This window comes from Nymphaea colorata, chromosome 11, assembly GCF_008831285.2.
Source record: "Nymphaea colorata isolate Beijing-Zhang1983 chromosome 11, ASM883128v2, whole genome shotgun sequence".
In the NCBI taxonomy this organism is placed as follows: Eukaryota; Viridiplantae; Streptophyta; class Magnoliopsida; order Nymphaeales; family Nymphaeaceae; genus Nymphaea; species Nymphaea colorata.
This window is the reverse complement of record NC_045148.1, coordinates 20659483-20672966: the sequence shown is the minus strand read 5'-3', so window position 1 is coordinate 20672966 and position 13484 is coordinate 20659483. Positions and strand designations below refer to the sequence as shown.

At 40.5% G+C, this 13484-nt stretch overlaps 3 protein-coding genes across 3 annotated transcripts; 2 read left to right on the top strand and 1 right to left on the bottom strand.

The window, feature by feature from the left end:
• Window positions 1–1415: 1415 nt before the first annotated feature.
• Window positions 1416–3332, bottom strand: LOC116263669 (probable disease resistance protein At4g27220). Its single transcript, XM_031643399.1, has one exon. It carries the CDS (start codon window positions 3330–3332, stop codon window positions 1416–1418), a length of 1917 nt encoding a protein of 638 aa, XP_031499259.1.
• Window positions 3333–4650: 1318 nt separating this feature from the next.
• On the top strand, window positions 4651–6379 carry LOC116263825 (pentatricopeptide repeat-containing protein At1g55890, mitochondrial-like). Its single transcript, XM_031643614.2, has one exon. It carries the CDS (start codon window positions 4757–4759, stop codon window positions 5939–5941), a length of 1185 nt encoding a protein of 394 aa, XP_031499474.1. The 5' UTR covers window positions 4651–4756; the 3' UTR covers window positions 5942–6379.
• Window positions 6380–8739: 2360 nt separating this feature from the next.
• Window positions 8740–11619, top strand: LOC116264845 (uncharacterized). The gene is made up of 2 exons (XM_031645267.2): window positions 8740–8881; window positions 9159–11619. Exon 2 carries the CDS (start codon window positions 9528–9530, stop codon window positions 11448–11450), a length of 1923 nt encoding a protein of 640 aa, XP_031501127.1. The 5' UTR covers window positions 8740–8881; window positions 9159–9527; the 3' UTR covers window positions 11451–11619.
• The last annotated feature ends 1865 nt before the right edge of the window (window positions 11620–13484 follow it).

The following is a 13484-nucleotide window of genomic DNA, read 5'->3' as shown; positions in this document are numbered from 1 at the left end:
CACGTTTTTCCATGGTAGATGCTCTAGAGAGTAAGGGACTCTCCCATTCTCCTCTTCAGTAGCAGTCGTTCAAGTGTGAAAATCAATGTCAAAGTTTATGTGTGCTGAGTGTGTTGATAGACGGCTGGTGAGGGGTTCAAATCTTACGCAAGATACAATCTTACTAGGCCTACGTAGGTAAAAGTTTGTAGGTTCAAAGGCCGTTTTCGTTATATTAAAGCCGTTCTATAAATCCAATTGCAGAATGACGTCCAATTGTTTAAATTCTAAAATATAAAAGAAAAAAATGTAAGTTTATGATGTCGCGTGTGTGTTTGGATGAAAACAAGTAGCTGTCAAACTCATATAATAGATTTTGATGGGAATCATAGAGCTACCAATTCCAAAACCCAAGGAGATCAGATGGTAAAAATTAAGTTGTAAATGTAGAAACCAAATTGTTTTTTCAAGAGTTTGAAATATGCTTCAAAGGATGAGAGAGGGAAAGAAAAAGAGAAAGAAGGAAACAAATGAGATTCCTTAAATGAAACTCCTGTTTGGGATAAGAATTTTGAACTCTTAAAAATACAATTGCCTTGTATATTTGCAATTTAATCTTAACAGCTGAATCTTTTTGGAATCGATTGCTAGATAATTCCGATCAAATTAGTATATGAGAGTCTATAGCTACTTTTATTCTCTCTCTCTCCCTCTCTCTCTCGCTCTCTCTCTCTCTCTCTCTCTCTCTCTCTCTCTCTCTATATATATATATATATATATATATATATATATATATATCCTTCTTTCAGTGACGGCTCCTGGCTGTCTAGCAATTTGACCAATTCTCGCGTTGTCTTTCACAAATCTAACCGTAAAATGAATATGAAATATCCAAGAATGCATGCTCAGGAAAAAAATGAAAATCTTACATATAAATTGGGTTTTGAAAGAGTTTTAACATTGATAGTTTTAACTTCTTTGTTCATAAAATTGATTTATACAGCGATCTTTACAATTTTAACATTAGTTTTTAACATGCCACACATGTCATTTCTGATCAGCTACTAAAAGATTACAAAGTTTAATAGCGTATCCCTTATATCAAGGCAGAAGAATGTGGACAACTGAATAAGCAAGAGCAGGTAAACGAGAGGAAGGGCGTGGCTATTAAACTGCCAGTCATGACTCTGACGGACATTTATCTCTTGCCCATGGTTGATCCTGTTAGCATGCCTCCATTAGGTACACCACCACCTTGGGGGCATCTCTAAGAAATTTGGAAGGAAGTTAGTGCCAAGAAAGCATCCAAGAGGCATTCAATAAAAATAATGAATATTCCACATTCTGTTGCTAAAATGCAGCTTACATGATTAAGAAGCCTACCAACATCTACCAGATCAAATCTTATTACAGATTTATTTAAACTTCGAGAACAATTACATATCGAAGAATCTTTTCCCTTGCTTTTCAATGGTAGACGCAGCTCTTGATAACATGGAACCAGCCAAATCTTCTTCCTGTCTTTCACTAGACCAACTATTAAATTTTCCTTCAAATTTCATGCATACTGAAAGTCCTCGTATATAGCACTCAACGCCCATGGTGTTCTTCCAAATTTCCTGAACAGCGTTGTTGCGAAGGAACTCAAAATCACCTACACCCTTTACAGTAATAACTAGAGTAGACAAGCATTTCAGGCCTAATAACTCCTGCAAACTGGCTTCTTTTTCTTTGCTTTTGTGCTGCCAAGCGTATGAGCTAGCACGCATCTGTAAGATTTCCAATTTGGAAAGTTTGTTGAAAATTCCACCTGCAATTCTGCTGAGATTAACTGTAGCAGAAAGAAACAGATGCCTAAGTCTAGTTAAGTTGCCCAACTCTTCTGGCATCTCCTCGATTGGAGTAACAGAGAGGTCAAGAACTAAAAGCTGCTTTAGTGACCCCAAACATGCCAAATTTTTTAAGCACCTACAATAGGCTAAATCGAGATAGTGAAGGTTGGTAAGTTTGGAGATAGACTCTGGCAAAGAGTCCAGTCCTGCCCATGATAAATCAAGAACATGAAGCTCTGCCATTTGCTCGAAAAAGCTTGGAGAGATGCTTCTTAGTTGCAAGTTGTTGTAAAGAATCAAGACAGTGAGATTTGGACAGTCCGGGCTTTGATGGAGGCTTGATATTCCACTGGCCTTCAATGATATCATCTCTGCTTCTTTCCATTCTTCTTCTTCTGGTCCCTCAAGTTGCTCCAGGCCATCTCTCATTATGAACTTGGACGACTTTATCATCAAGCCCATGTGCCTCATCATATTATTGATAGTAATATGATCTCTGTCCTTGGAAAGCTCCAACATGCTAGCATCTAGCAGCTCTTTCAACAGATGCAGCCCCTTCTCATAGGCCTCAGATAGCAACATTTCATCTGCAATATCAACATAACCACACATCATCCAGTTCTCAACCAAATATGGTATGCTGATCTCATGGTTATCACCAAAGAATGTGCAAGCTAGGAAGCAATGCTTTAATACATCTTTTAGCTGATCATAACTTAATTTCAATTGTCTGAACACTAGCTCCATGCTACTGTTCAGTGGCCTCGACTGCATCATGATACTCAATGAGTTTAACCATATAACCTCATCACTTGAACTATTCATGGCCTTTCCCATTTCTTTCACAGCAAGCGGTAGATACCCGCATTCATCCACGATGCTTTTGGCTAAGGGCTGAATGTTTGGCAAGAGCACCATGCTGCCAACTTCTTCACAGAATAATTCCCATGCATCTTCCCTGGAAAAAGTTGGAACTTTAACTTTTGCTTGGGCACCCATGAGTTCACAAACATTATGAATTCGGGTAATCAAGAAAAGTTTGCAGCCATTTTCTTTGGTGGGCTCAGGAATGCCCAACTCCTCAAGGCTAATAGTTTCCCACAGGTCATCCAAAACCAACAAGAATCTTGTTCCCTTCAGCCTCTGATGCAACAAACTTGCCCCTCCATTTTCACCTAACTCTTCTTCCATGGATAGTTCCTTAATTATGTCATTCCTCACATCTCTTATGCTCCATTCATGTGTAACACTCACAAAAACGATGTGATCGAACGACCGGCCGCTGTTTGTTTCTCTCACCATGTCAATGGCATACTTCACATTGTAAGTTTTACCCACACCCCCCATTCCCCAAATGCCGACCTTTTGTATCTCTGGATTCAGTAGGAGTTCAATAAGTGATTCTGAGACGCCTTTCTTATTGCTTCCCGATTCATCTGTTTTGCACTGAATCTTGTCTGAGTGCTTCTTGAGGCTAAGTAGATGCCCAAGTTGGCGTACTGCATGGGTGAAAGCACTCATGACGGCTCTATAACGAGGAAAACTGTTTTTGAAAGGAAAAAAGTGCAAAGTGATAATGAATGGCCGGTCTTCGGTTATGAAACAGGAAACAAGAAGCACCGAACATAATAAAAACATTTGATGCTGAAACAAAAGAATGTGTGCGTGTGTGTGTGTGTGTATATATATATGAGAGAGAGAGAAAAATTGGTATATCGCAGACCACTTTGGTCGAGGACAAAAACCAGACCTCCTAAATGCTTTAACAAAAATTATTTTGGACAAAATATGACTATTCTACTATGTTTATAACTAATCCAACATAAAACATGTCTTAATTGAGTTGTTTCTAAGAAAAACACTTATTTTCTTACCATTAAAAGTTTGATGTCATAGGAACTGTTCATTTTCTGATTACTATAAAAACATGTTGAATTCAAGTAACTAGCTTAGTTATGATTGTCATCAGTACATCATTAAGATATATGGTTGGATTATGTAAAAAAATACATTAACAATCAATTTTAGATGATCTGGTTTTCGTCCTTGATTTGGTTGTCTGGGGATCTACCAAGTACTTATATATATATATATATATAGTGAAACTTTCCAATACACAGAGAGAGCGAGAGAGATCGTTCAGGCTCATCTAATATGATAAGTTGCGCTCATCTAATATGATAAGTTGCAATTTAAGCGAAAGAAATTATGGAAGGAAAGCATCACCTGCAACAGGGGCACTTTTAGGAGAACGTTGAGCGGCAAAGAGTTGGAGAATAGAAGAAGGATGCTTCCGTTTGTTGGTTCTCATTTCTATTTATAGAATAAAAGTGCGGCATCATGAGAGGCATGCATGTTTTGGTGAAGGGTATGTACAGATCGTTAAATCTAATATAATATGTTTGACCAAATCTTGCCAACATGTTGTCTTGATAAGGCATGATACCGTGGTCTGACCTGTTGCTATTTAGTTCGAGACTTATAAAAACATGTTCTCTCTTATTAAGAAAAGGCTGTATTTTTTATAAGAAGAAAATTATTCTAACATCTTGTCTCAAGCTGGCAAAGCACAAAACCCAGGCGACTCACAATCAAGAAGTCAAGGTTTTAATCTTATGGTCCATGTCATGTGCTAATGGTAGACATCGAAGTTATAAACTTAATTGAATTATTTTCAAAGCTTAGCTTCAATTTTAAAAGAAAGCCCCATTTTAGTTCCAATTCTTTTATACCTAACAAAATATAGGAACGTATAGCCAAATAGAAAATATCACGTTTAAATGGGCGTTTATAGGTTTTCGGGAAAGTATCTCGATAAAAATGCACGTGATTTTCTCAAATGCAGAATAGTGTACGCCTAAAACCCTAAAACCCTACACGCACACTCTCGCTCGCTCTCGCTCAGCAGAACCCCAAGTGAGAAGAGGAAGAAAACGAAGGCAACGATGTCGTCGTCCGGGTTATCTCGCCTTCTTCTGCGAACAACTGCGCCACTCCATCAACGCTGCTTCTCCACCATCGCCACCACATCGACCACCACTACCGCCGCCACTCTATTTCGCGTGAAGGATGCGGTGGATGACATCTTCAAGGAGCGCGACTGCAACCGTCTCGTTGAGAAATTCAAGGATTGCTCCAAGCACTACCGCTTCAGATGCAAGCATAACGTCTATGACCACGCCGTTCGCCAGCTTGCCGCGGCTCATCGCTTCTCCGATATCGAGGAAATCCTGGAGGAGCAGAAGAAGCACACCCACCTTGCCAAAGAGGGGTTCTACATCCGCCTGATCACCCTCTACGGCCGCGCTGGAATGCTTGACCATGCCATCAAAGTGTTCGATGAAATGCCCGGTCTTGGGAGCGACCGAACTGTTAAGTCCATGAACGCTGTTCTCACCGCCTGTGCAGAGGGAAAGGATTTCGATAAGGTGGGCGTGCTGTTTCGAGAGTTGCCGAAGAAATTGGGGGTTAAACCTGACACTTACTCGTACAACATACTCGCAAGGGCCTTCTGTGAGGTGGGCAGCGTTGATCTCGCATTCTCATTGCTGGGGGAGATGAAAAGTAAGGAAATTAACCCCGATGTGATCACGTTCAACACTCTGCTGAATGGATTCTATGGTGGGGATAGGAGATCTGAGGCGGAGAAGGTCTGGACGGAGATGGGAAACTACGGGGTAAAGCCGGACACGTCGAGTTTCAATGCGAAGATACGAGGGTTGGTCGCAGAAGGGAAGACTGCGGAGGCTGTTAAGGTATTAGAGGAATTGGAATCTAAGGGCCTGAAACCGGATTCTCTTAGTTTCAGTCTGTTGGTTAAGGCCCACTGCGAGGAGGGTAATTTGGAAGAAGCTAAGAAGGTGCTTGAGGAACTGAAGAAGAAAGATATGCAGCCAAACCGGCTAGCATACGAAGCAATCATTCCTGCTCTCTGTGCGGCAGAGGATATAAATAGGGCTTCTGAATTGTGCCTGGAGGTTTTAAATGGGAACCGCTTCATCAGCGTAGAGGTTTTGCAGGATGTAATTGACAGACTGGTCAACATCTCGAAAGATATGAAGGCGAAGAGACTCGTTGAGCTCGGGTCTGCAAAGAGCTACTACTATTCAAGCTTGAAGATGCCAAGTTGATTCATTTGCATAGTTTTCTCGTTCATTAATTCAACCTTGAGAAACAAGCTGATCAGTTAATCCTCTTGTCTTATCTTCAAAACGATGTCTCATTTTGATTTTAAAGATTTTTTAGGCTGCATTTCCTTTCCTTGTTGTAAAGGTGTGTTCCTTCTGTCACAGCCCATGGACGACATCTATCGGGTTAATTTTGATTCTTCAGCTTTTCGTTTCTCATGCCAATGCTTGTTACGCCTTAGGCTTATGTGTTCAACGGTTACTTCTAAATATCAGTGTTTTAGACATACTTCATACGCTTGTCAGCTATTTTTGCTGCTTATGTATCAGGAAATGGTTCTTTTTCCACTTTCCAGTGCTCTGTTTTGTCACTATAAAGTTAATCTAGTAGTTAATATCAGTATAAATAAAACTTTGCCTTGACGTAGAGTCTCCCTTTAATCTTTTTCTTCTCTTATTTCTTTTGGAGTTTCTCCTTTCTGAAAGCGATAAATTGATATGCTTCAAACTAATCTTTAGGAAATAAGAAAAGATTTGCAACCTTGCCATAACCTCTCTGCTGAGTGTGTGATCCGTAACTTTCAGCTTGAAAAAATGCAACTAAATCAGACATTTTCTGCATTATTCATCTGCTAATGCTATTGGAGTATGTCTCGATGTCACCACGCGTGTATCTTGCGATTTGTTGTTGCTATTCAGAAACCAGAAACGTTTTCGCGACGAACATTTTTCTTGCGCAAGTCCTTTCCTCTGTCCACAAGGTGAAGACCAAACTTTAAACTAAGCTTAGGGTTCCGTTTTCTACTCATCCAACCCGGGGACGCAAATTAACCTTTTGCAGCAGCAATCATCTAGCTTCTCTTTGTTATCCTGATAACAAAATTTTTCTACATGACTTCCCTTATACCTGGGGAATCATCTTCTGCAGCAACTTTTGCAGAAATTACACAAATCACCAAACCGGTTTTGCAGTTCCGCCATTCTGTCGCAGCTGGCAAGGTGGTGCTGCATAATGTTTTTGTGCAGTTAAAATATTGACTTCTTTGCACACTTTGGTGATCATCATAAGGTTTCAATTGATGATGGAAGTTTATTGTACTGGACAAGCAAAACGGACCACTGTAAAACGACTAAACTTGTGCCTCTGGGTTCGCAAAATCCTAGCACAACTGCAAAACTCGGTGATTTCCCTCCTTGCAACTACAGAATCACACATAAATGCTGTTCTAAAGGCTAGTGAATGATTAATGATAGCTCAAGTGGTTGGGTTCAAAGTCCAGACGGTTCTTCAATTGAGTGCCCCTCAAAGATCTGCTGCAACCCAGTTGCTGCTTACAGGTGCTATAAAGTGCGTTCCAAAGATGGATGTCAAAAGATTGAGTCCAAGTCCGTATCTGGTTAGCTGGATCCAGCAACTCATTCTCAGTGATCCTTAATTGATTCGAGTTCAGCACAAAGTGCCACTAAAATCCTCAAAATGATAATCCTACTCTATTACATGTGAAACACATCCAATTAGTTGATAGTATCAAAATCTGTTTTAGCTTGTTCTACCCAACTTGAATCTGATTATGCCAAATTCAGAAATGTTTATATCAGAATCTGGTCTTCGCTGGCCTGCTTCCCTAATTCTTCATGTACAGAAAAGCTCAACAAATTGACCTTTGGTAATGAGATGGAGAAAAAAAACCTGCCATGTGAATGGTTGGTTAGCCTAGTCCTAATTTGTGGCGCTTTGTGCAAGCCATTCCTCTCTACTTTCATGTTAGTTCTTGGTTTCATATCACTTGCAACCTATATTAGTCCCAGTAATCCATTCCTCTGACATGGTTGCTGGAACTACAAATGGCATAATATGAATAAACTGATATTAGATATTTCAAAATTCCAAGTCATGCGGTTAGAATGTTCACTTGCAAAGATAACGGAGCTTTGCTAGTTCCTTTCAATGAGAATCTACATGCCTGAATCCTCTTAATTTTTGTTACTCCATTGGGGCCCGTGAACCTGTTCTCCCATTACCTAGCCTGACAGTGCTCCTCATTGCAGCTTGATTTCTTTATAGCCATCACCCTTCGATTCAATGGGTTACCTTAAGTGGCTGTCGAGGTTCCAATAACCTTTTTTCTTTTTCTTTTCAGAGTCCAGCTTCGCCATATTTGGATCTTTATAGGTTCAGATAGACCCATGCTGAGTGATCTTTTCATACCAAAATGGGGCAAGAAGATGCATGGTTAGAAGATTTGGCACTGAGTACTTGTTTGATACTTCATCTACCTACGTGAGCGGTTTGGACTTGACACCTCCAATTTGGAGGAAATCAGGAGCTTAAAAAACTCGGGTACTTTTTCCTTAGTGTAAGCAGGGCACCAGTTGTTGAGAAATTAGAAAAACATGTTCACATCAAGATTTTATTCGCATGAAAAAGAAAAATTGAACTTCTGTGAAAAGCAACATATCCTCATAATAAATGGGCTCTTATTCCCGCTTCGTTGCTTTTATATCAACTTCTTAACAGCCTGAAACTATAGGTGGTGCAAGTTCAAGCTTCAAACCAAATTTCCAAGCTATGCTGACAGCCCAATATGAACATATTATAAGGTGTTAACTTTGAAACCCAAACTATATTTGTACTAAATGATTAAAAAATCGTGGATATGTTTGGTCCTTACATATTCGATCGAAGTAGTAGTCATCAACTCGCAGCAATCGGACATTCGAGTTGCATAAGGTAAAGAAAACTCAATATTCTACTTCGTTCTTCGGAAACAAAGGCGGTTAAATGGATATATTCGATAAGTTTGGGATCCGTTCTAAATTAATCCTCCCGTTATTTTGAGTTCAGCGTGAGAACGAGGGAGAAAAGTTCGTCGCGTCCTTTTGCTTCCGCCTGCCCTCTCTGCAATCGACGATACGCCACTCTGTTCTGGTATCCGTGGGAAGGTTCGGTCTCTTAAATTCGCTTTCACTGAGTCATCTACCTTGTGTTCACTATCTCTCTCCATTTTTCTTGTTCGGTTTCTCTTTGATGATCTTATTTTGTCATTTGGTTGCGTCAGTGGGTTCTTGTTTAGAACTTGGGAAATTCCGAAATGAAGAATTATTGTCTAGTTTTTCTGGAGCTTTTGCTTTAGACCTTCATTTTGCATAATGAGAATCCCATGGTTGCATATGAATTGAACCCTGATCGTTGTTTCTTTTCCTCTTATTCTTTTAACAGATGACGAACTTTCTTATTTGAAGAATTGGGGAATCGTGAGATATATTCCCTAGAGTTGGGAAACCCTAGTGTATTTCGCGACCCAACTGTTAAAATTGCTGCATTCGAACGGTTGAGCTCTGGATTTTGAGGGCATGCAGTGATGACCTATCTGCGAAACATTTGGAAATATGTCGGATCTGGATCATTTAAGCAGCAGTATAATTTTTCACGGTTCAGCATATTAGGGGAAGACAAATGAATCTTTGATGCCCAAATCAAAAGGATCGCGGAAATCAAAGTTCATACGGAGGAAACTCTAAACTACTGAGTTTGAAGGAGGACAATCGACGCCAAAATCTTGGAAATTTTGGCCTAGGATAGGAATCTATGGCGTGTTTAGCACTCTCACTGCAACCTGTCAATGGATCTGATATCCTTCTACAAACCCGCGAGTGGTTTCCTCCGGCAAGGGCTCTGGTTGTTCTGTCGGCGTTCCGACATACCCGCCTTGCATTTGCCGGTGGCAAGAATACTTCTTCCGAGGATGCAGATCCAACTTTGGGGGATGACCCACTTTCAGCTGCTGGAGGCCAAGTGATTGTTGGGAAAGAAAGCAAATATCGTGTGATTTATCGGCTGGTTAATGGGATCTACGTATTGGGCATCACGACAGTAGACCACGATGACAGTGTGAACAATGTTTTTGAATGTATTGAGATTGTGAACCAGGCTGTCAGGGTCATTGTTACTGCCTGTAGAGGTGTCGATGTTTCTCCAGACAAATTAGGGAAGAAGTACGCTGAGATTTACATGGCGCTTGACATAATTCTTCGTGGCATCAGCAGCATTAGGCTTGCAACGATATTGGCATCGATTCACGGGGATGGTATCCCTAAAATGGTCCATTCAGCATTTGATTCTGAGGGTCGGATTAGAGGAGCTGAAGGTTGGAACCAGGTAGAGTTTGCTTCTTCGGAACATCGTGGTAATGTCGAGGTTTTCTCGAATGCCATCTTTGAATTGCCTCCTGAAACTTTGGCTGCCGGTGATGAATATGCTGCAACGATTGCTCCTGCCCCACAAAGTTCTGCCGCACAAACGTCACAACAGCAGCAACAGCCTGAGCAGCCAGCGGAGGAGGCTGTGGAGAAGGATCCTTTCGCAGCTAGTGATGCCATCAATAAACCCGAGGCGCTTGTGGGTGGATTTAATAAAGCTAAAGATGCTCCTTCTGATCTTAGTGTTGCTCTTGCTGGGCTGGAAGTCACGGCCCTTCCTCCAGCTGCCGCTTCTCAGTCCACATTTATTGGAGTGGAAGGTTTTGAAGGAGAGTATGGTGGGATTGAATTTGGCAATGAGGAAGCAACCCTTGCTGAAGCTTTTGAAGGGTTTGATAATGCCTTTGGTGGAGGTCTGGATGCATCTGAATTTGTCACGACTACGAAGGTAGGGCCGAAGCTGCAAGGCCTTGGTGGGCTTGAAGCACTTCAGTCAGGTCAAAGTGCTGCAAAAACAGCCTCAGCTGCAACTGCTGCTGGTGCAGGTACACCACTTGAAAATCTTCTGGTTAAGCAAACAGAAGAAATGAAAGGTCCCGAGTTGTTCATTTCTGAAGAGATCAATGCAGAATTTTGTGAGTCACTGCTTGTCAGAGTAGGCCTACGAGGCACAGTATTTTTTAGAACTTTGCTTCCAAAAGATTCAAATGCTAAGGATACAGAGTTTTCTTTCCGAGTTGAAAATTCAGCTGGGATTAAGAAGGCAGCTATGCAAAGTTCTATTCTTAGCAATCTTGGAAATGGCATGTTTCATGTCAGGACTCCTCCTGTTGACAAACCAGTACCGATTCTGAAGTATAGTTTACAGCCACATCTTACTCCGCTGCCACTGAGGGTTCGTCTGGTTAAACGTCTAAGTGGAACTTTGCTTTCTCTAATGATTCAGTATGCTGCAGATCCAGAGTTATCTGAACCACTCAAGAACGTCACATTTGTTGTGAAGTTGCCTGCTGACCCGACATTATTGAAGGTTTCACCTAAAGCAATTTTGAGTAGATCAGAAAAGGAATTGAGATGGAGTGTCCAAGAGATCCCCTTGAAAGGTCCTCCTGGCTGTCTAAGAGCGCAAATGCCTATTGACTACCCCGATGAAGAGACTGCTAAGAAAGAAATTGAACTTACTGGGGAGGTGAAATTCTCGGTTGAAGGTAGAAAGCTGTCTGGGATTTCTTTAAGTTCGGCTTCTGAAGGCAAAACAGATTTTTATGAGGGTGTCCATAGATACTCGACGGGGAGTTACTTGTGTTATTGATTTATAATGGAGATGTGTTTTTTTCTCAGTCTGTTTGCAGTTCGTCATGTTTTGTGTTCTGTGTGTTCCCATGCACTGTAGTTTCAATGAACGATTTTGAATTCTCGCAGTGTCTTCTGTTTTCCATCACGGGGAGTTATAATGCTAAATGGAGTTTCTTGGTGTTTTACATTCTTAAAGTGGCTTTTCCACCGACTTTCTTTCACTGCAACTGATTATTTTTTCCTTTTCCCGATAAGCCGACTGAGTGCATGTTGTTATTTGTTCCCAACTTGATTTTGGTGATTCATTTCGGTTTCTCGTTGCTAATAAAATTTCTATCTTCACTGGGATTAGGAGAATGAAATTTCTTAATCCATCTTCTGGCTATACATGATCCATTGTTCAAGAACCTTAGCAGTACAACTGTTTCTGGCTTGAACGGCTGCGACTGTGTAACTAGAGGATCTAACTGTAGAAAAATTGTCAGATGCGTTTAGGCAGAATCTGGGACAAACTGGTGCGTTGCCTTTTGCTGACGACATGCATGAGAGATGTGTGGCTGAAGGTTGTGACGATGAACTTCAGCATGCATATTTGGGCATAATTGACTATATAGTTCATATTTGCAGTAGAATGTCTCAAAATCTTCATTTATTGAAACCAGGAAAGCTTATGTTTATAGAACTATGCTTATGAAAGTAATGAGTTTAACTGGAACACGGCTAAGTGGAACACAGCTAAGCAGAATCTAGAATCTAGGACAAACTGTTGCTGTGAGGACCCAATTTGACACCAATTTTTTCTTTTTTTTTTCATTCCTATAACAACTGAAGCAACGTGTTGAGTTATGACCAAAACACAAACAACTAAAATAAATACAAGCCCCCAAAACCGATGCAGTGTTGAGAATGTCAATGCATGTCCATCACAAGACCGATGACGTCACTCCAAGAGCCAAAATCTAATCAAGGACTACCTGTAGAATAGAAAAAAAGTTCAAAATTCCTCTGAGTATGGAAAAATTCAGCTATGAATGAAACATGACCCAACAAAATAATATTTTACCTTTGTAAAACAAATATCTTCAAACCTTAACACATATTAGAGTTACATCACATTATCAGAAACAAAACTAGGTGTGCACAACCTCCAAAATTTCGTAGGCTTCCAACTGTGATTCTATGACAATGTCATAGTTATCGTGCCGAGCAACAGAAAACCTCGTGGGCATAATAGAACATCCTCACCAAGCGATCTAACGGATCGAGGGCACCTGTAGTGAAGGCTTCTGAGATATCTCAGATTGCCGCTACAGCAGCATGGCCTCTCTAAGAACCCGGTTTGAGGAACCAGGAGATGTCTCTCTCCCAACACAGCAGCAGTACCTCGGGCCCTGTAGGCCCTCCAGTACAGACAGAAGAGTGAGCGACAAAAGAGAACTCTCGTGCACCACCCCCCAGGACAAAACCAAACACTGGGCAACAACAAAAGCTCGTACTTACATAAACAATTGTGCACAGTCTACGTTTCGCCTTCGAATTTCAAAAGTGAGGGTTTCTTCTTACTAGACGTTGTCTAATACCCCTCTTAGAAACCGCCCTCAGGCTCGGTTTCTCAAACAAAAGCAATAAGCTATTTTTTAATTTAATTTAATGACAACAAAGTAAAGTCTAGCATCTATACAAGTATATCACGTTCAAAAATCTCACAAAGTATGTTGTAATAATGTATAGAACAAAAGATTTTCGAATCCTTATTCTGAAATTTTAAATAAAACTAAGGGTACCACAAAGCAATAATACATAACAATTCATTTTTTCTACTAAAATTTCAAACAAATATATGAAAATCCTCTTTTGGTGATTTCTAAGAACTCGGAAAGTGCTATTTCGCTATTTCGTATGAGATATTAGGCTTATGCTGAAAAGAACTTTCACGAGCCTCTTTTTGCAAAATATTTTCACAAAAGTATGGCGGCATAAAAATTGCAAAATTACAATGCCTTTCCGAAAATGATCAAATGAGGTGGACCCATTTGGTAATTTTTGAGTT